Source organism: Aethalodelphis obliquidens, unplaced genomic scaffold (assembly GCF_003676395.1).
Source record: "Aethalodelphis obliquidens isolate GAN/ISIS:26980383/991018 unplaced genomic scaffold, ASM367639v1 scaffold44, whole genome shotgun sequence".
In the NCBI taxonomy this organism is placed as follows: Eukaryota; Metazoa; Chordata; class Mammalia; order Artiodactyla; family Delphinidae; genus Aethalodelphis; species Aethalodelphis obliquidens.
In genome coordinates this window covers 16,793,535-16,819,203 of record NW_020837988.1, presented here as the reverse complement: position 1 = coordinate 16,819,203, position 25,669 = coordinate 16,793,535, and the positions used below count along the sequence as shown (strand labels likewise).

Below are 25,669 nucleotides of genomic sequence, written 5' to 3'. Positions count from 1 at the left end.
GCCTGTGCTCCGCAATGGGAGAGGCCACAACAGTGAGAGGCCTGCGTACCGCAAAAAAAAAACCCAAAAACACTTGAAGTTAGAGGCCAAATCACAGACCTTCCCATCAGGGCCGGGTGCTCTTTCAGTTTCTTTTTACTTCTTTTTTTCTTTTCTTTTCTTGCCATCCCCAAAGGCAAGGGATTTAAATTTTGAAGACTTTGATTCAAGCTCTGGCTGTGCTATTAATAAGTCATGGGAATCAGGTATCTGAGGGCCCTGAAGAGGTGTGAGGAAGAGGGCTACTGGCCCTCCTCTCTGGCTCTGTATTGACCTGCCGTGTGACCTTGGACAAGTCATTCTATCTGTTCCTGGGTTTCCTCCCATACAAAGCAAGGAGCTGGACTAGGTGGTCTCTAAGATCATTCCAGTACTTTTCTCTCTCCCATGACACTCTGCCTCGAGGGGCAACCAGCCTCTCAAGTAAATTAGGCCAGCGGAGCTGTCTGTGGTGCTGAACATCTGTCTGTTGAGCTCCTGGGCCACATCCTTTTCTCAATAGATCATGGCTATTCTCAGCACTCCCAGAGACTGGCGGACTCAGGCCGCCTCCATCAGGAGCCTAGGGACCTGCTTGCAGCTGGAGAGGAGACTCCAGAGGGTCTTGGAGTTCAGAGAGCACTGGAGGAGGAATCTAGAGGTGTGGTCCCAGCCTGACTCTGACATTTGCTGTCAATGGGTTTTTGATGAAGCCACACTTTCCCTGTGGACCTTTGTTTTCTCATCAATGAGACTAAGATGGGGACTAAGATGATCCCTAATGCCCGACGGCCCAGAATAGTCCTGGGAAGCTTGCCTGGGCTACAGGGGACAGGAGAGCCCATACATATTCAGCCAATCCCCACCTGTCCCAAGGCTCAGGCTTCTCTAGTAGGACCGACGATGATGAACAAAGCACACGCCCTTGTTAGGAACATATGTTCTTTTGTCTGGAAGAAAAGGCAGGCCGTGAGCAGATGTAGCATTTACATTTTCTCAAGTGACAACTAAACACTGAGGATGATTACTGCTTGTCATGAAATGTGTCAAAACTATAATAAAATCTCCAACTTATATCATCCGCCTACTTATCTGATTATCTTTCCAGAATCTGCTTCACTCCTCAGTATCACAGGATGAAAAAGACAAAGAAAGGAAAGCTCAAAGGGAGTTCACACTAGGAGGGACACAGACACCACAATTCGCTCTGAAACATGTTTTTCACCCTTCAACTTCCCCATTTGTTGACATAATGGGATGTTTGGGAGTGTGGAGTCCATAATCAAGAAGGGCCCCTTGGGCTTCCCTGGTGGCGCAGTGGTTGAGAGTCTGCTTGCCGATGCAGGGGACACGGGTTCGTGCCCCGGTCCGGGAAGATCCCACATGCCGCGGAGCAGCTGGGCCCGTGAGCCATGGCCGCTGAGCCTGCGCGTCCGGAGCCTGTGCTCCGCAACGGGAGAGGCCACAACAGTGGGAGGCCCGCATACCGCAAAAAAAAAAAAAAAAAAAAAAAAAAAGAAGGGCCCTTGATTCAAGTCCTGCTTCTGCTCCTTATCAGCTATAACACATGCTTCAGCTTCTTCGTTTGTAAAATGGGGGTTAATGACACATACCTCTTTTTTTAAATTTTTTTTATTTTTTGCGGTATGCGGGCCTCTCACTGTTGTGGCCTCTCCCGTTGCGGAGCACAGGCTCCGGACGCGCAGGCTCAGCGGCCATGGCTCACGGGCCCAGCCGCTCCGCGGCATGTGGGATCTTCCCGGACCGGGGCACGAACTCGTGTCCCCAGCATCGGCAGGCAGACTCTCAACCACTGCGCCACCAGGGAAGCCCTCTTGTCTGGTATTTTATTTCCACCTTTTTTTTTTAAACTCTCCCCAAAATAGTCATTATAAATGTCTTTTTATTTTTAAAATTACATACAGTGAAATTCATTTTTTTCTGGTGTATGATACTAGGTGTTTTGACAAATGCTTCGAGTTGTGTAATCGCCAACACAATCAAGATACAGAACAATTCTACCAGACAAACACAGTTCCTCATGCTGCCACTTTGTAGTCAAATCCTCCCTCCTTCCTTTAACCCCTGACAATCACTGACTTGTTCTCTGTCCTTATGGTTTTTCTTTTCCAGAATGTCAAATCAATGGAACCATAAGATATATAGCCTTTCCAGTTTGGCTTCTTACACTTAGCTTAATGCATCCACATTGCTGCGCGTACCAATAGTTCGTTCTTTTTTATCATTGAGTAGTATTCCATCATATGAATGCATCACAGATTTTTTAAATTAACTTTTGATTTTTATCTATCTCCAGTTGAAGGACATTTGGGTTGTATCAGTTTTTGGTGATTATGAAAAATCCATCACAGTCATGTACAGTTTTGTATGTATGTGTACAAAAATTTTTCATTTCTCTTGGGTAAATACCTAGAAGGGGGACTGTTGCGTCATATAGAAAGTATATACTTAACTCTACAAGAAACTGCCGAAGTGTCTCCACGGTGGACGTCACACTTTGCATTCCCATCAGCAATGTGCAAACGCTTTAGTTGCTCTGCATCCTCACCAGCACTTGGTAATGTCAGGGTTATTATAATTTTTGTATTTTGTTTATTTGTACATGTGTCTTTCTAGTATGTGTGTAGTGATATCTCACTGAGTTAAATTTCTATTTTCTAATGAATGGTGGTGTTGAAAATCTTTTCATGGGCTCATCTGTCATCTGCATGTCTTCTTGAGTGAAGTGTCTTTTGCTCAGTTTTAAAGTTGGGTTGTTAGTTTCTGATTGTTGACTTCTGTATAGTTTGGATACAGTCTTTTGGCCGATTGTGATTCGTGAATATTTTTTCCCAGCCTATGCCTTGTCTTTTCATTGTCTTAACAGAGTCTCTCACAGAGTTCCATACCTCCCCCAACCACTGCCACCCCTACCACCGCTACTGTGTCCCCAGTACCTAGCTAGCACCTGCATGGCAGGGACACCACAGATGTCTGTTGAGTGGATGATATAATAGTGAATGAAGAGGTGACTCACTCTGGTCTGGGCTTTGCATCACTCAGGTCTATTGCCTTCTTGCGCTGGCTCTCTGTTCTCCAAGTGGCTTTCTGATCTTTATTTTGGCTTCCCTGGTCTCCTGACTCCAGGAAAGGAGTCCCCAGAATAGTGAGCATGGGTAGTCCAGTGACTGAAAAGGCAGCCTCCATCCCTTCCATCCTGAGTTTAGGAAGTGGTGCGCTGGTTGCTCATCACTGAGTCTGGTCAGTCCAGAGAGGCTGTGGCCACTGTTGAGGGTCCTGGCCCACCGTCTGGACCCTCCTGAAGCCTGGACCATGATGGTCACTCTGAAGTCCGCCCTGTGAGGTCCTGCCTGAGGGCCCAGCCAGTCTTCCTCAGATGGCACCTCTCTTGCATCTCTCTCTTCCCTGCTCAGTCCAGAAGGTGAGGGAGGGAAGTCAGCTCCAGGGTGGGAGGATTGGCTTCTGGGGACCCCCAGGGATGGAAGGACTTTCCGTGGTTAGAGAGATAAAAAGGGAGGAGAAAAGTTTTGGGGGTGGAGAGTGGGAGGGCAAAGGAGAGAGCCTGGAACAAAAAAAGTGTTCAGGAAATACTCTAGCTTAATCCCTTCTCACCATAATTCAGTGTAAAGGGATTGCTATCTGTGGGGGTTGGTAGAGAAGTTTTATTTCCAAATGCAGCAGAGCCTTCTTTGCTCTAGAGATAGAGTCAACTTGCCTTTTTTCTTAGTTCCCCAAAGAAAGATGGAGAACTTCTCCTTTCTCCAGGGTTTTGAATGCAGTGTCAGGAATGCAATGGGGGACCTAAGTGTGGTCGTGATCTACAGGATCTGAAAAACAGTCAGCGGTTCTTGAGCACTACCAGACCAAGAGGAGTAAACTTAGAAGTCGGGGTGGGGTAGTGGCAGATTTAGGCTTTTCCAAAAAAGAAAGCAGAATACTTTTCCTTTTGAGCCAAACCTCTTCTGAAAAATTTAAAGACTGGAGGTCATGCACTTTGCTGACTGCTCTCAGTCAGTCTGTCCATCTGTCTGCTGGTAGGAAGCAGATGATGCTTCTGCTGCTAAGGCACCCTCTGCCCCCACCTTCCCACCAGCTCCCTGGTACTGCTCTCTGGCCACACTTAGGTCTCCCCTTGCATTCCTGACACTGACTCACTTGTCCTAGGATGCTCTGCCTGTGGAGGAGAGCCTTGGGCACACCTAATTTTGTCAAGCTGTCCTGCCTGGACACATGGAGACCTCTTGTCTTTGCACTGGAATTTACTTTGGTAAAGCATTTCCCATCTCACACTACTCATTCAGCCTTGTACTAGGTTCTTCAAGGTAGGTTGTACATTTCACTGTTGGGGAAACTGAGGGGTCATACAGCAAGTTGGGGGATGGAGTGGGCTAGAGCCCGTGTTCTCTCAACCCGCATCCATGTGGGGGGTTTTCATGGACTGGACTCAGTCTTCAGGCAGACTCAAACTCCCCAGAGCCCCTGACTTCCCAGGAAGTTGGGTCCACCCCTTGTCCCTATCCCACGACCTCTGGAGGCAGGGAGAACTCCTGTGCACCGGAAGTGGGTGGTGGGAGGGACGATGCCCTGATGGCCCAGTCCTCACCCCTGAGCTGGCACATCCTCCTGGAGTGTTCTGCAGCTAGGCCTCAGAGTAGCTCATCTTTAAGTCTCCTTCCAGCTCCCCCTTCCCATGGTTCTTGGCTTAGTCAGGCTCTGAGACGCCTTGGCTCCTGCCATCAGCACTTCCTTCAGTTTAAGAATAAAAGGAAGCCATCCTCTGAGCCCCCACGCGCATCTCCCACCCCCAGAGTCTTCTTTGCTAGCTCCTGCTGTTGCGGCTGTCAGGAGTAGATTTTTGGGTAATTGTTGCCATGGAGACCCTGTCTTGAACTATTGTGCAAATGTGTCCCATCTTTCTCCTTATTTGGTGTGTGATATGAATGTGGGTAAAATGGGGAGGCTGAAGGCGCGCCCTTGCCATGCAAGTCGGTTTACCTGGGCCCGAGCTTCTTGGTAGCCTGCACCCCATTCCTGTCTTCATCAAGGTCTCTGGCCAGTTGCTGCCAATGGAAAGAAAGTCCTGGACAAGTTCAGAGACACCTATTTCTATAAATTACAAAATGCCTGACAGGGGAGGGCCCATGTCAGTCTTACTCATAGCTACATATACAGTATTTAGTAATGTGCCTGTATATAACAGACGCTTAATCACTACTTCTTGCATGAATGTTGAATAAGCATAGATCCGCAAGAGTAGTCTTATTGATCCTTAAGTACATACTTCAGTGGCTTCAGTAAGAATGATTCCTCTTGTTCTATGTGTTTATCCCTCGTGGGAATGGAAACACTTTCAGGATGCTTCGTGACTTCTAAGGTTACACACACCTCTGGCAGAGCTCAGCCAGGTGCAGCTGAGGACAAGGAGACCTGCTCTCCATGGGTTGAACGGGATCACCCAGATCCACTGACTTTTGGCAGCAACAGATGCCCAAAGCAGCAGCCCCCATTCCTGGAACCATCATCCCCTTGGGGAATTAAGCCAGAGCTCCCAGCACCTTCCTCCAAGAGATGAAGCCTGTCTAAAAGATGAGGACTCACTCACCTAGACCCCAGCTCCAACCCACTTCCATAATCATCAACAGGCACACCAATCCTGCCGCAGAATCCAGGCTTAGCACCTCGCCTCCGTTTCCCCGAGCACTCAGCCTCCCACATGCAGATGACTGGATCACTCGCACTATTTTTATCACGTCTCTTTCCTATCCAAGATCTGTCCTCATCTCCCCACTGCTTTTTCTACCAGATACAGACTCAACTTGCATTCAAGGGCTTTCAGCAATTCCTTCCTCTCCCACCAAACAAGCCAGCCCTTCATGCCCTCTCCACCTTGCCCCTCCTCACCTTGGCTCCCTGCCCTCTGTACTTCCAGGTCAGCTCTCCGAGAGCAGCCTCACCCACCGTGCTCAGACTGGCTTTACTCAGGCTCTGTCCTCCCCGAATGACTTTCTCTGACCCTTGTTGGGAATCCATCACCTTCTCCGAGAACTTACGTTAGCATCCTTCCTCCACAATGGCTCACTGCACAGCTGCTGCTGAAAAGGCTTGAGTGTTGGAATGGGGGCAGGAGGTACAAAGACAGGGTAGCGTGTTGAAGAGAGCGGGAGGGTGGTATTGTGTCCCACCAGCACTGTCAGCTACACAGGCTACTCCAGGGCTGCCATCCAACAGGAGCCACGAGACAGAAAACATATGGCCACCCCCTCGGTGTCTACGTGGATTTGACAAGCTTCCCAATAAAGGATTCATTGTTACCCAACAGACAAGGAACAAGGGAAGCAAGAAGGCTTATAAGGCAGAATTCTGGCCTCGTGTGGGGAGGTTTCTGTTTACGCTGCTACACAGGAGGGAACAGGAGCTGAGTTAGAATATTTCTGGAGTTGCTGAATAGCATTCTGATCCAGGACTAACCTTATGGGCTCTTCATCAGTTTTCCCCTGAAGGTTAAGAGGGACCCTCCTGTGAGTGAGGAGGGCCACTCTTACCCCTCTTCCTCCCACTCTCCATTCCTACAGGGCTGTAGGTCAGACCGTATTTTCTTGCCTTGCTGATGAGGCTTCGTGAGGCATGGAGAGATGATTCTAGACTGCGCAGTGCCTAGTCTGATGTGAGGAGAGGCAGCATCTGGATCCCCGATCTAATAGGGGAGTTAGAGTCCCCGCCCCCAGAAGGTTCCTAGACTGATGGTGGAGACACTGCCCCTGTTCTAAAAAGCTCTTTAGTCAGTTGGCCAGGGGTGAGGTGAGAGGGATGACACACACACAGCTACGCTCAAATAACACATCTGACCAAGTACAGCTGGACCAAAGTGTTAGCAAAAGCAAGGAATCACAAAGCGAGGAATGGTGATGAAGTTAAGACCTGGTTTGGAAGGCTACCTGGAGGAGGTGAGCGCTGAAGGAATGCTTTGGTGAAGAGAAGGGATTCCAAGCCATGCACTGCATGGGAGGTGTGCTTGGCCTGAGACGTCCACAGAGAAGTGATGAGTGCGTTCCTTAATGAGTCTGGTTCAGAAATCAAGTCCTTCCAAGCTCTACTTTGACTCCTGTCAAGACAAAAATTGGGGGGGCTCAAGGTCTATTTGAGTTAATATTTACTGTGTGCCAGCTTTGCATCTAGCATCTTATAATGTAAATAAGGAGAGAACAGAGACAGACAAAGGCATGGCTTTGGTCTTGTAGAGGGTTTCCTTCTGAGCCTTCAATGAAAGACACAGAAATCCAGCTTAAGTAGGAAAGGGATTTACTGGCTCCCTAAATCGGTAAGTTCTGAGGGCACGGCTCAATCCAGGGGCTTACCTGACACTGTTCCCTCTCTCTCTCCCTCCCTCCCCCCCGCTCTTTTCTCCTCTCTCTCCCTCCCTCCCCCCTCTCTTTTCTCCTCTCTCTCCCCCTCCCTCCCCCCTCTTTTCTCCTCTCTCCCTCCCTCCCCCCGCTCTTTTCTCCTCTCTCTCTCCCTCCCTCCCCCCTCTCTCTTCTCCTCTCTCTCTCCCTCCCTCTCTCTCCATCTCTTGGCTGTGCTTTCCTCTTGGAGGGCTTCATTCTCAGGCAGCCTCTCCACATGGCTGGAACAAAAGCTCCAGGTTAAGATGTCTTGCTCTCACGGAGGCAGTGATCAGTTAGAATTAGTACTAAAGGGGCCATGCCAGTCTGAGTCTGTTTCTTTTGAAACTTTCCCGTAAGTCCCTTCCAGCAACTTCTCCCCACATCCTGTTGACCAGAACTGGGTGACATAACTTCTCCCACTGCAAGAAAGCCTGCAGAGGCAAGTATTTTCAACTGGGCTTCCAATAAAATTAGGGTTTTGTTATCGAGAACCAAAGGGAGAAAGGACATTGGTGGGGCAGCCAGCACTGTCTATAGGAATACCAAGGAAGATTCTTATTGGCTCTGCATGGTCATGTGGTCATCCCTGAACCAACCACTAGGGCCTACTGATAGAGTCCTCTGATTGGCCAGGCTTGCTTCAGGGGCTTCCCCCTGTTGAAGAAGGCAGCCCTAGCTGAATCCCATGGAACAGATTTTTCCATAGGAAGGAGAGATTATGTTACCAGCAGAAGGGGATAACGGCTTGTAGTCCAAAGAGGAGATGCTGGGCAGATAAACAACATACGCCCACGACAAGAATTCTCCAGTACAGAAAGAAAATATACCGAAAAAAAAAAAAAAAGCTTTAAAAAGAAAAATAGCTTCAGGAATCTCCTCCTCTCCCTGATACAATATATACAAAGTTATACTGCAGGAACCAAATAGAGGTGCACTGAGAAAAATGGTTTAGAAAGGAAGACATCCTGGTGGGAGTGAACTTGGAGTTGGGGTGTGAAGGAGGTGATGGCTAGAGAGGAGGAGCAGGGAGGCAAAAGCCCAGAGGGAGAAGCGCTACACAGAGGCCAGGAACAGGGCTGGCTGGGAAAGAGAGGGGAGGAGGAGTGGACAGCCCACCCTGAGGCTGTGAGGGTCGGGTCCTCCTTGAGTGTACCTGGTCCCCAGAAAACTGGAGGCTTCCCTTTCCCACCTGGGTCACTGTCTGGCTTTGGTGCAGCAGTGGTGAGAATCCGCCTGCCAATGCAGGGGACACGGGTTTGATCCCTGGTCCAGGAAGATCCCACATGCCGCGGAGCAACTAAGCCCGTGCGCCACAACTATTAAGCCTGCGCTCTAGAGCCCGCGAGCCACAACTACTGAAGCCTGCGCGCTAAAACTACTGAGCTCACGTGCCCCAACTACTGAAGCCGTGCGCTCTAGGGCCCGTGTGCCACAACTACTGAAGCCCACGCACCTACAGCCCGTGCTCTGCAACAAGAGAAGCCACCGCAATGAAAAGCCCGGGCACCGCAACGAAGAGTAGCTCCCGCTCGCCGCAACTAGAGAAAGCCCGCACGCAGCAACGAAGGCCTAACGCAGCCAAAAATAAATTAAAAAAAAAAAAAAAAGAATTATCTTGGCCTGGGAGGTGGGGCAGAGGGGTACGGGGAAGACCTCCAATGCCAAATTGCAGGGGAGAGGAGGGAGGTGGCTCTGACACGGGAGCAAGAGGGAGCCACTGAGAGCAAGTTCCTAACCCAGTAAGGGCTATGCCAGTTATCAGACACATCCCAGGCGGCTCTACCTGGCAGCGTGACAATTCACCATTAAACCTGGGATCTGGTGCCGGCTGATGCAGCAGCTGGGCGAGGAGCCCAGGCACAGACAGCTCTGGTGGGAATCTTTAAGGATGAAAATGATGGGAAAGGAACTTGCTGTTTCCATGGAAACTGACTCTGGGAGGATGAAAAATGGTCCAATGGGTAACCCGAGGGGAGAATGCCACCCACCACCAGGCTTTCACTGTGGGCGGCAAGCGGGCACCTCTGGAAGCGCCGTTTCAGCCACGTTCGTGGGCTCTGTCCACCTCTGTCTGCATTCTCTTAGGGACATCACAATCTGGCAATGTGCGTGCCAGATCACGTCAATATCTGAGGGGCCTGGGGAGATACCCCCTAATCAGAGACGACTTGGCATGGCTCCTGCCACCCTGAGTTAGCTGTGCCTGGCAAGAGTATGGTATAGTGCCAGGCAATGGGACTGTAGCTCGGGCGAGGGCCACAGGCTAGGATTAGGACAAGCTGGCAAGGTGAGAATGCCCATGGCAGGGGTGAAATGGCAGAAGCACTGCACTGGGAGTAGGGGACCTCCATTCTGACTTCAGATCTGTTATTACAACTGACTGAGTGATCCCTAGCAAGTCACTCTCCCAGAAGGTCCCTAAGACCCTTCCAGCTCCACTTTTCCTCTCTTCTGGGATCTGGAACCTGACAGTTATGATCTCATCAGCCCCACGTCTCAGCCCACTGCACTACCCCACCACGGCACAGGGTGTCCCCCCCAGAGACCAGTTCTGGCTCTTCTCAGGCTGCTGAGCAGGTTCTGAGACAGGTAAGATGCTGTGGCAGCCCCCAATCCCGTTGGCCTTCGCTGCTCGGGGCCATCTTGCTCCTGAGCTTGGGGGTGTCTGAGCATGCAGACAGACGCTCCTGAAGCTCCCAGCTGCCCCCCGCATGCTCCCGTGACTGACATTCTTCCCTCCGAAAGGAAATGGGGGGCTTGTGACTGCCATAGACCAAGGAGTATGGCAGAACTGATGCCGTGACTTCTGAGGCTTGGTCATAAGTAGGATACAGCTCCCCCCAGGCTCTTACCCTTGGGGTGCTCACTCTTGGAACCTCGCCATCATGCTGTGGGGAAGCCCTGGCTGCATGGAGATGCCTCGTGCAGGTGTCCTAGTGGACAGGTCCAGCCAAGGAGCTCAGCGGACATCCAAGCACCTCTGTGAGTGAACCTTCAGATGATTCCCATCCCCAGCCCTGGAATCTTCCAGCTGAAGCCCCAGACGTTATGGAGCAGAGATGAGCTGTCCCAGCCCTGTCCTAGTTCCAGATCTTTAGAAACGGTGAGATATAACAGTGGAGTACTGCTATCTTAAGCTCCTATGTTTTGTGGTGACGTTATGCAAACGTAATGCAGGTGGGACCTCGTGAATCACGCTTGTACTACAAGGCCCAGCCCCATGATGACACACAGTGGGTGCCCAATTAGTATTTACTGAATGACTGAATGACTGAACTTCAGCAGGTGACAATTCTAGTCTAACCTTTCAATCATCACTCTCACCTCTCCTACATCCTCTCCCCCAGAGTTCCCCTGCTCTCAGGGAACCTAGGCAGTCCCAAGCCTGCCCTGGATGACATCACTGAGCCCTGAAACAACCAACCCTGCAGCCTACTTCAGCTCCATCGGTTCTTTAAGCTACTTGGAGTTGCCTGTGCTTGCAGCCCAGAGCATCCTCACTGGTCCACGCAACTGATCGTTTTGTCCTCACCACAGTTCTGTGAAGTAGGTCATTATTACCATCCCCATTTCATACCTGAGGACACTGAGGTTGAGAGAAAGAGACAGTAAGCAAGTGATAATAAGTAATAAAGCAGGGATTTGAATTCAGATCTTCCGATGCCAAATGCAGTATTATATCCACGACATCATACCTGTTCACAAATAAAGTCTAACTGTGAATGTCTGCTGTACTTTCTTTAGGGATCTCGGGTCCTTGACTAACAGCCACGTCAGCTGAACGAGAATGGACCAGACCTAGGTCTTATACAATGCTAATTAACAATTAAAAAAAAACCTTCGGCTACCATCTTCTTATGTCCCAGGCTGTGCAGAAGCACTTTATATACACTGCAGTGTTCACTGGCTCCCAGCCTCCCATTGGGATGGGCATAATTTATCCCTATAAGAGAGCAGAGTCTTGGGATAGGTGATATGACTTGCTTGGGGTAACACAATAATGACAAGAGATGGGCTGCATACCCAGGCCTGCTTGATTCCAACCACTTAAACTTTTCTGCCTCTTAACAAATCGCTTCCATTGACTGCCAAGACCTCAAATATGGGCACATAAGCCACCCTTATGAGGTAGCTAGTATTATTGCCATCACACAGATGAGGAAACAGGTTTGGACAATTAAGCCCAAGGTTATCTTGCTAAGAAGTGGCTAAGCCATGTCTGCCAACCCCATCACAAATGCCATCCCACCACCCTCATGCTAGCTGCATCTCACAAGATCACGTCAAGGTCCTTGGTGGCCCGGTCCTCCCAGGAGAGCTGAACTTGTCCACACCACACATTAGACTAACAGCTTCTCCACCAAGTCTCATCAGCATGTCACAAATGAGCTGTGGTGAGCTCTCAGGGTATGTGGCAGTGCCAGCCGCTGCCTCCACAACCTGTGCCCGTTTGGTGATTGCTCCATGTTTGAGGAGTTCAGACCCAGGTGCTCCTGAGAAAGACTGGCTACCCGGAGCCCCAGTAAACCCTCCCTCCTGTACACTTACGCCAGAGAGCAGGCTTTAACCCAGACCCTCACGGCGAGGCTGGCTTAGGAGCGTCCCCCCTCCTCCTTCCTGAGTCCACAGAGCTCAGGGCGTGCGCAGGGATCCTTCCCACTGCTCTGGTTTCAGGACAACAACTAAGGATCCTTACATCTGCGTTCACAGCAGGGCTTTCCTCCACCCCCAGCTCCAGCTTCCTACCCAATACTTTCCCACTCTTTCCACAGGCCGCTCTGAAACCCGGCCAGCTGAGAACTGAGCTCACACTCCTCCCCTTCAAAGCAGCACCCCTCCCCAGGGAGGGATGTCCTGCGAGGACGTCAGTCAGTACCATCCTTGGCCACTGACCTATTCTCCACCCGGCCCCTGTCCTCCCTCCTCCAGGAAGCACTCCAACACCACTCCGCCCCCATCTCGATAAGCTCTCGTCTTGGGTATCTACCCTGCCCTGTGACACCTCCCGTAATTATTAAATCGACTTCTTATTTTAAAAGGGTACAATACTAGGGGTGAACTTTTTTTTTCCTTAAGTGAATATCCCAGCCCTTCTACATCTTTAATTGAGCGCTGTTCCCTCCAAATGGATGATCTCAGAAAATTTGTTTCAAGATGCTTTCTCATTCGAGGAGGTGACCAAGGTTCCCAATCTGGAATTCTGCCCCGGGGGCTGCCTGCCAAGGGTCTCCCAAGGCCTGTGGGCCGCGGTAAGAGAAGCTGCTCCCTGCCACAGCGGTGAAGGAGGGAGAAGAAAGAAATGGTTTCCTGGACACTGACTTTTGCGCCCACACGTGCATGCAGCAAGAACTCACACGACACCCAGGAGCGTTCAGAATTTTATCTTTTGATATTCACAACAACATGGAGAGGTCCAGGGGACAGCGATGACTATTCTCTGCTCCTACAGAGGTCCCAGCTCTCCGACCCCTTGCCCCTGTCCCTGCACAGGCCCTAGCATGAGGAACTCTTAGCAGAGCATGCCGACAGGTGCCAGGAGGTGAGCAGAGCCCGAGGCTAGGCCTTGCCCCAGATGTCTTGGTTGAAAGAAGGGGGGGCCGTGCCCCAGGCTGGAAAGGGGAAGGGGGAGTGGAACCGTCTCCTGCACAGCCCACACCTGCTCGCCCCTGATGAGCGACAGCCCACCAAGGCTTCAGCTCCATTTCAGGCTTCTTGAGACTCTGAGCATCAACCATTTCTCCGATGGGCTGTGAGCCAAGCAGACGATGGCAGTCAGCCCTCCCAGCGGCTCTCCCTCGTCGCCTCTGACACTTAGAGGCTGATTAGAGCTTGTTAACTCCCCCATGCCAGCCGCCTCCCCTTCAACTTCTCCCACGACTCTTCCTCTCCTTCAAGCATCCCGCAGCCATCACCGCGCTCTCTCCCAGAAAGCCCATCCTAGTTAACGCCCCACTGAGACGGCCACTCCAAACTGCTGTCCCTCCACCCTGGGAGATTCTGCATGCTACCCTGTCCTCTGCTCGGTTCATGCGACTAGTTCTTGCCTTTCCAGTTAAACAGGAATAACCTATCACACCGGGAAGGCATTTAGAGCAGAGGTTCTCAACCCTGGCTGCACGTGAGAATCTCTTGGAAGGTTAAAAAAAAAAAAAGCCTGAAATCCAGGCCAAACCCCTGATCAAGCAGCTCAGATCCTCTGGGGGCAAGATCCAGAATCAAGACTTTTTAAAGCTCCCCCGTAAGTGGCCTAGGCTGAGAAGCACTTCTTCAGACCTCTGGAGTCTGCTACAAACACTAGGTTATTTGGGCCCCATGTCCACCCTGGGAAGGGACAAAGACAGGTGTTACTCCCATTCTAAGAGGAGAGAGCTTAGGTTCAGAGAGGTGCCTGCCATGCGGCTGCTGCCAGCAGGGCTGCGACTTGAGACCAGGCGTCGGCATCCTAGATTCAGGGCTTTTACTGCTGCGTCGTGCCTCTTTAATTACTGCTAGCCGCAGAGGGCAGAGGCTGCTCCCAACCCCTCTGTCTGCCCTGAAACAGCTAACACGGTGCTGGGCATATGCCAGGGCTCTGGTAGCTGGGTACCCAAGGCTGAGGAGGTGGAAGGCTTCCCTGCTAGGCCTGGGCAAGTCTATGTCAGCTCTCCAGGAGGAGGGGCTGGGGAGACGCCACCAACAGAACTGCTAGGCCAGGGAGACAGCCTCCACAGCCACAGTCCCCTCTTCCTGGGTGCCCTGAATCAGTCACAGTCTTTAGTGTCCACAGGATGACCAACCACCCTGGTTTACTCCAGCCTGAGGAGGTCACCAGGATTCAGGACTTTCAGCTTTAGAGCCAGAACGAATTAGCTGCCCCCTTGTCTCTCCCCAAACAGTGCTGATTGGTGCGTTTTCCCTCCCGTGCCTTGCCTGCTTTCACAGTGACCATCGCTGCTGTTGAGGGCCTACAAGCACAAGGCCAGTGCCACCAGTGGCCTTCACCCTTCCGGCTTCCTCCTGGCCTAGCCACAGCAACGCAGCTGGTCCGTGGCCTCCATTCTCGGAAGTCTGTCAGCTGCCTGGGCCGGGCTCAAGTGCCCTCCTACAGGCCATGACCCAATACCTGTGGGGCGCCTACTGTGCACAGGATGCACAAGAAAGGTCCCTGCAGTGAGGACACCTCAACAACTACCACTCCCCAGGGACTATGTGGTGCTAGAGGTATGCTGGGGGTGGAAACAAAGATGCAGATGTACAAAAGGGCATGGCGTGTTCCCAGAAGGCCAAGCAGTCCAGGGAGGATGGAGAACCGGGCAGGGCTGGTAGGGAGGGCCAGGAGGTACACTGGAGGGGGCAGTGACAGGCTGGCCTGTCACACTAAGGTACTGTCCTCAGCAGACACAGAGGCATCAGTCAATGAGGGGGTCCACAGGCCAGGAAGGATCTGGCCCCTTCCCAAACCACATGGGAAAAGTAAGCTTCTACCCCATCCCCAGCTGGTCTGGGGAAGTGGTCCCCCTCCTTGCCTTGGGTAGAACCCTCCTGTGCTAGACCAGTCTCTCTCACCCTTGTCTACACATTACAAATGCCTGGGCAACCCTTAAAACTCCCCATATCCAAGCTGCAACCCAAGCCAATTATATCAGAGTGGATCAGGGTAAGACCCACACACAGGTATCTTTAAAAGCTCTGGAGGGAATCCCGATGTGGAGCCAAGGTTGGGAGCCCTCTGCTAGCGGGACATGGGGATGAGGGGGGGCCTGCTCATCAAGGAGGTTCTATGGTGGGGGGGGCTTGCCAACCGCACCTGAGCGGGCCAAGGACCTGCAGAGTCCCCTCACCGCCATGCCACTTCCCTCCTCTCCCATGTGTCACATGACACGAAAGGACACAAAAAGGGAAGAAGGAACTGACATCACACCGGGGAACACTTTCCACCCTTGTTTGCAATATGCCCGTGTGCTGAGGGAAAGACTGAAAGGGGAGGGGAGCCCTAGAAACCACAATGAACTAGGATTTCAGAAGGCATTTGGGGCCATACCCTGAGAGCTCCAGGGAGCTCGAAGGGAGCCCGAAGCCGCTACTCGGCAGGGAATTTCTGGATCTGAATCAAACTAGATCTGCAGGTGTTTCCTCCTCTTCCAAGTACACCAGCCCTAAGGCAGAGCCGAGTTCTGGGCAGACCAGCCAGAAAGGGTTATGTTGCCCCCTAGTGGCAAGATCTGAGTACATCTTCCATTCTCCACTCCAGAAGCTCCTCCTCAAATTCTCTCTCCCCCTTCAAATAAGGAAAATACTTCAGAGCAGAGAACCTGCCATGTAAGGTGCACCAAATGCGTTACAGCCCTTTACCCAATCCCAGAAAGCTGCCTTGGTCTCCTGCATCTCGTCCCGAGCACGGGTGCAGTGTTTATCAGCCTGGGCTATGAAGCCGGACAGAGGAGGGGTTGGTTCCTCCTGGACTCCCTGTGGGGCCTTGAGAAAAGTCACTAAAGCTCCATCCCTTCATCTGCACAAAGGAAATGACACATAGCCTAACTCAGAGGGTTTGTGACGATTAGAGGGAAGACCCGGGAAACTAACCATGCCTGACTTCCAGTATGGGCCACAGGCAAGCTAGCAGTAGTCAAGGTCTGGGCTCTCCTCTGAGCAAATATGACATCCTACCCTTCAACAGACAGTAACAGACCATGCTTCTCTCTTTGCTTTGGCTCCAGGCCTAATCAGGGATTCCCTGATTTTTGTGTTTTTGTGGGGCTTCATGACTTGTATGTGTCTTTTTCTTGGCACTGACATTCTACTGACTTGTTCTTGGTTCTCACTTCTTTATATTTCACTGTCTTAGTTATTTCCTCTAAGTCTCCTCAAATCTTTCCTGGAATAAGTTATAAACAAATTAAGACTTTATTTTGGACTTGATAAGTTTTGCTCTTCACTCATATATGCTTAGTTCGCATGTTTTCAAATGCTATAGTCTTTGATTAAAACAAAAGCCTCTGGGGCTTCCCTGGTGGCACAGTGGTTGGGAGTCCGCCTGCCGATGCAGGGGACACGGGTTCGTGCCCCAGTCTGGGAAGATCCCACACGCCGCGGAGCGGCTAGGCCCGTGAGCCATGGCCGCTGAGCCTGCAAGTCCGGAGCCTGTGCTCCGCAACGGGAGAGGCCACAATAGTGAGAGGCCCGCGTACCGCAAAAAAAACAAAAAAACAAAAAAGCAAAAAACCAAAAGCCTCTGTCTACCGCTTCCCTGGTGGTGCAGTGGTTAAGAGTCTGCCTGCCAATGCACGGGACAAGGGTTCGAGCCCTGGTCCAGGAAGATCCCACATGCTGCAGAGCAACTAAGCCCGCGTGCTACAACTACTAAGCCTGTGCTCTAGAGCCCGCAAGCAACAACTATAGAACCCTCATGCCGCAACTACTGAAGCCCGCGCACCTAGAGCCTGTGCTCCATAACGAGAAGCCACCGCAACGAGAAGCCTGTGCACGGCAACAAAGAGTAGCCCTCGCTCGCCGCAACTAGAGAAAGCCCGCGTGCAGCAACAAAGACCCAACTCAGCCAAATATAAAATACCTAAATAAATGTGGAAAATAAATAAAAGACACACATCAGAATTACCTCAGAGACTTAAAAAATATTCTAATGCAGAAGGTCTGGGCTAGGCCGGAGGAATTCATAATTTTTAAAAAGTTTCCCAGCTACTGCTGAGGCAGCCAACCCACCCCTCGTCTCGGAACAGTGTTTCAGAATCTCTGGCCTGAGAGAAAAAAAGGGTCATTGGTTATGACGATGAATGTCAAATTCCTTTACAAAATGTAATTTTCTAAATAAAATAAACAGCAACTTTATTCAACTGATGTGTTTCAAAAACAATGAGTGTAAAGCCAAATTTGCAAATCAAACCCATTTGAACTCATCAGGGCAAAGGACAGGAAAAATCCCAGCAGCGAAGCTTTCTATAAAATGAAGACTCTCCTACTTACTTGGTCGTGGAGTTCGGCTTTTCTTAAGGTTATCACACCTGGAGTACACATCCACGGAATGAAGATTCTCCAAGTTCCTTGACAACCCACCTGTCTTAAACCCCAATAGGTACACCAAAATCCTGTACAAGGTCGCAGAGGCGGCTCCTGGAGATTCTTGCACCTGAGAATTCACCCCAACTCCACTAGAGGGTGCTCCTTCCCCGGCCTGGAGACCCTGCCCTACACTCTGAGGACTGTGGAGACAAAGTGTGTTGCTCACAGAGCACTGAAAGCCAATGTGTGACAGGGAAGGGCAAGCACACGATGACACGAGGTGCCCCAGGGTCTCCAGGCATACTGTGGCTGCTGTTCTTAGCTCCGGGTGGTGAAGACCCACAAACTGCCCCCTCTATTTTTATTACAAAGTAGGGAGAATGGCTCTGAAGGTGCAGCACGAAGGAAGGCCTTACTTCTGGTTCGTCGAGGCCAACAATCACTAGAAAGGCAAGTGTGGAAACAGACTGGTGTACATTACAAATAGGTGTCACATCAGCCAACAGAGGGCAGAGGGTGGGGGGAGTTTCTGCCTCCCCAGAGTTCAAGTCCAAATGGCTTAGCTGCTCCTTGTACATCTTCTTCCAAAGTGCACTGTCTGGCAGGATCCTCAGGTGCCCAGGCTCAGAGCCAAGTCTGTGCAGTTTAAAAACCCATTTCATGCACTGCTAAGAGACCTGTGCTGGGTCCCTGGGATGGCAGGGGTGCTGGGTATGATGGAAATTTCCAACTGGGCCTCCCCAAAGTCAGAGCTAGGTCTGAAGATGCTTCCACCCCTCTGTCCATCCACCAGGCCAATGTTTTCACTCTGGCAGAGCCTTCAATCCTTTTATGAAGGGATCAAAGATTCCCCTTTCCTTGGAAACCCAGGGCCCCCGTTTAGCCCAGACAAGTAAGAGCAACAGAGATCCTACCAAAAGTGTGAAATCAGTACCCAGGAAACTCATGTTAAAAATCTGTGACAGGGCTTCCCTGGTGGCGCAGTAGTTGAGAGTCCGCCTGCCGATGCAGAGGACATGGGTTCGTGACCCGGTCCGGGAGGATCCCACATGCCACGGAGCGGCTGGGCCCGTGAGCCATGGCCGCTGAGCCTGCGCGTCCCGAGCCTGTGCTCCGCAACGGGAGAGGCCACAGCAGTGAGAGGCCCGCGTACAGCAAAAAAAACCCAAAAAAACAAAACCTGTGACAATTAAGAATCATTCCCCCAAAAGGGATCTATGCCACAGATGTGCCTACAAAGATCAATACTGCTACAGAAACAGGTGGGGGGTGGTGGTAAAGAAGGAAGGTGGAAGAGAAAACACACAGAAAAGAGAAAGATGACAGAAGATAGTCCAAATGACAAGAAACAAAGACGGGAAGTAGGTAGGGCAAGACAGTCAAAGGTGGGGTTAATACTGACCAGGTTTACAGTTCCTCTGGGAAACTGTGAGTGTTATTTATGTCTTGCCATACTGAGCCTAGGGCTGGTAGGGCCTGTGACAGATGAAAAAATAGGCTAACCAGGTCTTTCTGGTACTTTCAGTGATTAGTCTCCTTGAACAGACTGGCTTTACAATAAATTCCACAATACGCCGGGTACCGGTACAGCCTTAATCTAGAGTTGGTCCGAGAAGGAAAAAGGTCCTGGTCCCTGAAAACAGAGTCTTACAAGGACATACACACCAGAGACGTCTCCAGGGAGGCATGTGCCCACACTGGCTGGGCAGAATGGAGGCTTGGCTGGCAGTTGCTAATATATTTCAAGGAAGGGAAGAGAGCCAATTATTAATTAGAGACACTAAAACTAGAGATGAGACTGTAAAAGACAAATCACTAACCTTTGCTCACAGCTACCTGATAAGGGGCAAACACCCACCAAAGCCTGGGCACGGGTGCCAGGCTGCAGTCTTAAAAGCCAACCATTAACTACTGGGAAAAATATCGGTGACTAGGGTCTTCAGTTTCAAGACTGACCATTCCCAGGGAGTTAACAGTGGCCTTACTTTAGAAAGGAGAAACACCCAACATCCGTGATGTGGAAAATCTTGCTATCAGCAACAGTGCCAATGCCTCTGTTTCCTCTAGGTAGCTGCTTCCGGGGAAGGACGACGAGTATTAGCAGTCAGTCATTGGCATGTCATTATTTTTTGGAGGGGTGTGGGGGAAGGTGGCTAGTAGCAAGAGCATGTGAACCCACCTACTGTAGTGGGTGCAGGAAAAGAAGGCCTCTTTCCCCTCCTCTCTTTGCTTCTGCTCTAGACTATCTACTAGGAGCCAGAAAGGCCAGTGGATGGCAAAGAGTGGACAGTCCTGTCTGCAAGCTCACCGTGAAAGCCTTCCTGGGTGCACATCAGCTATGAGGACAAAAACCACCAAGGCCATTCTCTTCCTCCCCTCTCCCTGGTCCTCCCTTACCCTTGCATCACTTCCTCCCCCAGTGAGAGTGACAGTGAGCATGAGAGAGAACAGACACTTCGTTCATTTCCTAAGCACCACATCTTGGTAGCATGAGTTTCCCCTCCAAGATGTCACAAAAAACAGAGGTTTGAAACTCCCACCAGGTTGCAGGTCACAATTACTTCTGAGTGGTCTTCACAGTTAAGATGGGCACACATTTCAGAAGGCAGCCTCCGGGCCTCCCTCTCTTTGCACACTCACACACACACACACTCTCACGCCGTGGGACCGTTGTTCAGCCACGGGGCCTGGCTGGCTCAGGTCAGGTACTGCACCACAAGGAACATGACCACACAGGTGAGCAGCATCCCACCGATCATGAAGTACTTGTCCTGGAAAGCTCGCTTCTCGATGAGCCGCATCACTGTGTTGGACAAGCCGAGCATATTGGCGATGTCGAGGATCTTCTTCTGGGTCCCCTGGGACAGACGAGAAGAGGAAGAAAAACAAAGATCAACTCCTTCTACCAAGGATGGGTGAATGTCATCACGAGATGGGGCTTTACCAACAGACAGTCTCCTGGTCATGCCTAAAGCATACAAGCAGCAGCGGCCACCAGAAACAGGTCACGCTCCTATCGCCAAATGACTTTTGGTCAAGGTTGTAGAGCAAAGCAAGGGGGAAAGGAAAGTCTTCCACAAATGTGCTGGAACAGATGGTGTATAATGAGTATCACATGTATGTATCACATACACACACGTACATATATGTCTGTATGTAATATATTAGTGTTAAAAAAGACCTTTGATTCATATTATACATAAAAATTAATTCGTTCGTAGAATTAAACAAAAACGCTAAAACTATAATAAAGCTTCTAGAAGAAAACAGAAGAATGTCCCCAAACTGGAAACAATCCAGGTGTATATCAACCAGAGGATGGATTAACAATGTGTGTTCTGTGCACAACGGGATACTGCTGGGCAATAAAAAGGACCTGATTACACCATGTAACAATGCGAATGAGCCTGGAAAACATTCCTGAGAGGAAGAAGTCACACACAAAATCGTAATGTGAATACATTTACATTAAGTTCAACAACAGTCAAAACTAATAAATGGTGAAATCAATTAGAACAGTGGTTGCCTGGGGCAGGCGGAGGGAACAGGGGTAGACTGACTGGGAAAGGGCACAAGGGATCTTTCAGGGGTGGTGAAAACGGTCTCTGCCTTGACAGCAGTGTGAGTTACAAAGACGGATGGATGTATTTGTCAAAATTCAATGATCTGTACAAATAAGATCTGTATACCTCACCGTATGCACATTATACCTCCATAAAAAAAGTTATAAATTAGAATATTTTATATTGAAAAAAAAGGCAACATCAAAAAACTTCTCTCTGCTCCCTGGCTCTAAAATGCTTGCACTCAGCCTGTGTACTCTGTAGAGGAGAAACCGCAGGGATTCTGCTGAGTACAACGTATGGGTCTGTGTCCACGTTTATAAGAGAGTTTGAAGGGGGCAAGATGGAACCACAGAAACACAACTGGCAGACACCAACCCAAGGACCTACAACTCCTTATAGGAATGTCATCACCCACCACCCAAAACAAAAGGGTATTTTATTCCTAAACCAACAGCCCAAACCACCCAGGCCACCCTTCCTCTCTGCTTTCTAATTTTCATTTTTAAGCACATTCAATTTCGTATGAAGTAACAAATATAAATGAAAGCTGGGCAGACCCCAACTTAACTTACACACATCACCAACTGCATCTGTATGACGGCATCTAACCTAATGTCCTGCAACCATTTTTTAAGTGAACACAGTAACGAGCAACTGAGAGAAGATGCAAGAGAGGTGAGAACACAGGCATCACGGACAGGAGTTCAAGACCCACGCTCTGCCCAGACAATGATATACAAGCCTCACGGAGAGAGATCTCTCAGGTCAAACTTTATCTCTGCCAGAGACCAGAGACATGTTTTTCCCATAACAATGATGGTATAAACTAGACTGTCACTAAAGACTCCGCTTACCTCTGAAAGAGCAGATTATTTCATCACTCTGTGAAGTTCAAGTACCAAGCTTCGAAAATCACTTGAAAATTAACATAAATTTCAAAAATGTTATTCATTTTCCACCCCAAATCAAGGCCCGGTTCCTTCACGCTCCCTCCTATGTTCCTTTCAAATGGTTTGGGCAGAAACTTTCCTGACAGAAGTGGGGTAGGAGGCAGGTGGAGGGAACCAAGAGGCAAAAGACAGGTATAGTAGGCGTGCAGAGGAAACGGAATTAGAAACCTCTCATTCCAGCCCCTGACTGCCCACCAGACTTCCCGGCGCTTCACCTCTGGGGGCAGTGTCGGGGCAGAAGTTGCTTGGACTCCTCAGTGACACCAGACTTCGGGAAGAAGCTGACATGTGCTTTAACAATAAGCTCTGACCCCCAGCGGGTCAACTTGAGTGTGACATGGTGAGTCTCGTCCTAAAAGGGTTTTACTGTTTTTCTGAGATATGGGAAGGAGGCCAGCAGTTTTCTAAAGAAAGGGAGGATTAACCATCATGTATCAGTTTAGATTACTGCAGGTGGCTGTTCTGAAAGGGGGGCACCCATGGAGCTGTCAGAGACCACGCTTCCAGACCATTTGAAGCCATCAGCAAGAGATAAGTGTCACTCGCAGCTCGCCTGACCTTCTCCTGGGTAAAGGTGGCAGGCGCTGCTCAGAAATGTACAGAAGTCCCATGGAGCTGACAGGCTCAACACGGTCCAACAAAAACTAAGATAAAGCTCACGCTTCCGAGTGACTGCTTCTCACAGCTCAGTGGCTGGGAGGGCTTGGTCCACTGGGGACCACACCCTGATAACAGACACAGCCCACACCCCATTATCCATCAGGGTTGACACAGGAAAAGGGCTGAGGCTGAAACATCATGACTGACATCAGAGGCTGTGTAATGTTTCTGTAAACCACTCCCAGGGGTTTTGAGTCTCAGCCAATGGGGCAGGGCTTCTAGGAATACCTGTTGCTAAAGAGAAAGTGAAGAGTCACTGGGGATCACCAGCCTGTGCTCTAGAAGGCACCCGCTGCTAGTCAACCAAGGCAGCCCTAAGACCCCCTTCAGTTGCTGCAGTACAGAGGTCTCGGCTATAAGGCCGTCCACCGGTGGGCGCGGGGTGGGTGGGGGGCGCCACACAGGAAAACCGAAAGAGAGCGAGAGGCCAAGTACAGCTGCGTCTTCCCTCTTGAGAGAGCGGATTCTGTAACAGAATTTCCCAGTCCATTACTGCTTCCTCTCATAGCAGCAGTCACTTTACATTAAGTTCAGGAAATGGAAAAAGACCTGGATACCAAGAGATGCCACATTATGGTTCATTGCAAACACAAGAAACACCTACTGGCAAAGGGAATCTGGCTCCTTTTGGACTCATAATAATTCAATTCCAACAGAAAGGAACCCAAACTCAAAGGCTCTGTCTCACTATCACAGTATCACAATTTAGGGGTATGCGATCAAAAGGTAAACGCAGGTCCCACACTTTTGGATAAAGCCAAAACAAAAGGCCTTCTCCCTGTCCCCCAAGAGGGCCCCCACCTTCATGGTCAGTCTCTGGGCCCTCAGTCCCTCCAGAATACTGTGTCCGCCTCCAATGAGGTCATCCATGCCGTGGTGAATTTTCTGGAGGGAGGAGTTGAACTGCAGTGATTCATCCATTGGTATGGTGGTGTCAGAGTCCTGTGAAAGAAACGCAGGCGCTTGGTTACTCTACTTGCTGGTCAGCTCCAGGGGCCCCACCACATCTGACCGCTGTGCCTCCTGGCCAAGGTCACGCCGGAAAAACAGCCAGAGGGAATGGTGCGAGAATCAGAGGAACTTAACAGAGAAGAAAAAGCAAAGATCTGGGGTGGCCTCTGTTCACTCAGAGGAAAAGGAATTCTCAGACCTATCACTCTGCAAGTGGGTTCCACCACACAAGTCTTGTTCATCCCTGCCTCCATTATCATTCCCCCAACTTAGGAAAAACTCTATTCTTCTAAGACCTTGCTGGGCTTCTCCTAAATGCTTTCTCTGACTCCTTGCTAACTAGCTTATTCCAAATGTTCCTTTACTTGGCTTTCCCTCAGTGCAGTGTTAAAGGTTTGCTTTTGTCCTCCGGCTATTTTATCTACAGCTTATCCCTCCAATTAGACAGACTGACTAAGGAGAGAAGAGACTGTTTTCTATTAAAGGCCTAACGGTGTTGAGGATGGGTCTATCCACCTGAGCAGGGAAGAAAGTCTATAAAGAAACGAAGGGAGAAAAAACTAATACTGATCAAGTGCTTTCCACTCTGCATGCTCTTTACCCTAAGCTCACTTAATCCTCACTCTACCCTTACGCAGTAGTTATGATATTATCCCTGTTTTAGATGAAGAAACGGAAACCCAGAGAGGTGGAATGACTTGTTCAAGAGTACGCAGAGCTGGTAAGACGTCCAGTGGGGCACGAATCCCAGTGCTGGGTGCAGAGCCTGCCCTCTTAACCATCCTGTAGGGAGAAAAGCAAGACCAATCCCAGGGCTCCACTTTTACACGGCAAGTGGGAAGGACACAGAAGCAGGGCACGACCAGCCACAGCACTGTCTTCTCTCCCGCCTCCTGACCATTACAAACTCTTCTGCCAAGCGGTGCCACTTTTACCACTTTCCATCATCATGAAGAGGTTAAAGCACCTTTTCTTGGCTGCTCAAGTTCACAATCATTTTTCATTCAGGTATACGTCCCCCCACCCTAACACGGGAGTTTCTCAGAGGTAGGAGTCATGTTTTTTAATTTACACACGCTTTACTCTCGGTACCTTAAATAGCATTCTGCATAAGCTGATGCTCTGTGGGTCAAGACTCCAGTGTTTGAATCAATTAGAGACTTCTTTTCATTTATCTGACAAGTATTTATTGAATGCCTTTTATATACAAATCTTTCTTACCCTCCCATCTGAAAAGGTATAGCTGATGGGCTGTTATCTCTCAGAAAAATGTATTATACCTCCCGATCGTAGAAAGACCAGGAAGAAGTTCATTCGGCCAATCAGTTTTTATTAAGGGCCCAGTGTATGCACAGCATCACACTAGGCTGGTAAGAAACAAAATAATTCTGAGCCATCATCCATGGCCTAAAAAGGCTGGAATAACCAATGCCACCACCTTTTCGTGTGTTGTACAGTTCTCTACTCTTCTGAAAGGCAGCTCTGCTTACCATTATACCACCAACACATGTTCATTGAACTTCTGAAGTGTTAATCACAGTTACCTGACTGCTTGCGCTAGAGAAACCAAACTACATAGGCACATTCTGAAGCACCTGGGGACATTATTCCAAGTGTGGACACAGCAAAGAGAGTTAAACATCTGCAAAGTGGGAGCTGATCTGAATTCTGATGATAGGCTTAGAAAGCTAAGATCTTTTTAGAAAATGAAACTCTCTGTAAAAACAAACAAAACAAACAAGCAACTCTCCCCCCGCCACACACCAAGACCCACCTAATTTGGTGGAATACATATGCAGGACACGACAAAGGCCAGTACGTTCTACAGCCATGTGTGGGAAATGATCCTCTTGAGACCAAAGGACACGGACAAGGGTGTCCTAAGAAATCCAACGTGCAAACCAAGAGGCCACTTTCAAACAGGCTCGAGTCAAGCAATCCCAGTAAAATGAAATATTTGTTAACAAATCCCTCCAAACTGCCGCTCAGACTAGGGGCAAAAACATTTTAATGCATCTGACACTGGAAACACACACACACACACACACACACACACACACACACACACACACACACACACACACACACACACACACACACACACACACACACACACACACACACC

The 25,669-nt window shown here is 49.9% G+C and overlaps 1 protein-coding gene and 1 long non-coding RNA gene across 8 annotated transcripts in view; both read right to left on the bottom strand.

Annotated features, from left to right (window-relative positions):
* LOC113606685 (uncharacterized) lies at positions 1–18,477 on the bottom strand. 2 transcript variants are annotated; one of them, XR_003427668.1, is made up of 3 exons: positions 5,035–7,379; positions 885–968; positions 1–41 (listed from the first exon to the last, which is right to left on the bottom strand). It is a non-coding gene; the product is annotated as an uncharacterized LOC113606685 (long non-coding RNA). The 2 variants fall into 2 exon arrangements; XR_003427669.1 differs by lacking the exon at positions 1–41 and adding an exon at positions 17,017–18,477 and having other exon boundaries at positions 58–968; positions 5,035–7,141.
* Positions 18,478–18,749: 272 nt separating this feature from the next.
* The window catches only part of GOSR2 (golgi SNAP receptor complex member 2), an 18,760-nt gene continuing 11,840 nt past the window's right edge, over positions 18,750–25,669 (bottom strand). For all 6 annotated transcript variants that reach the window (XM_027081352.1, XM_027081353.1, XM_027081355.1 and 3 more), the window contains 2 exons: positions 23,395–23,535; positions 18,750–20,275 (listed from right to left, as the gene is read on the bottom strand). In XM_027081352.1, the coding sequence (XP_026937153.1) occupies positions 20,114–20,275; positions 23,395–23,535 (303 nt within the window). In that variant the 3' untranslated portion in view covers positions 18,750–20,113. The remainder of the gene's footprint in view (positions 20,276–23,394; positions 23,536–25,669) is intronic.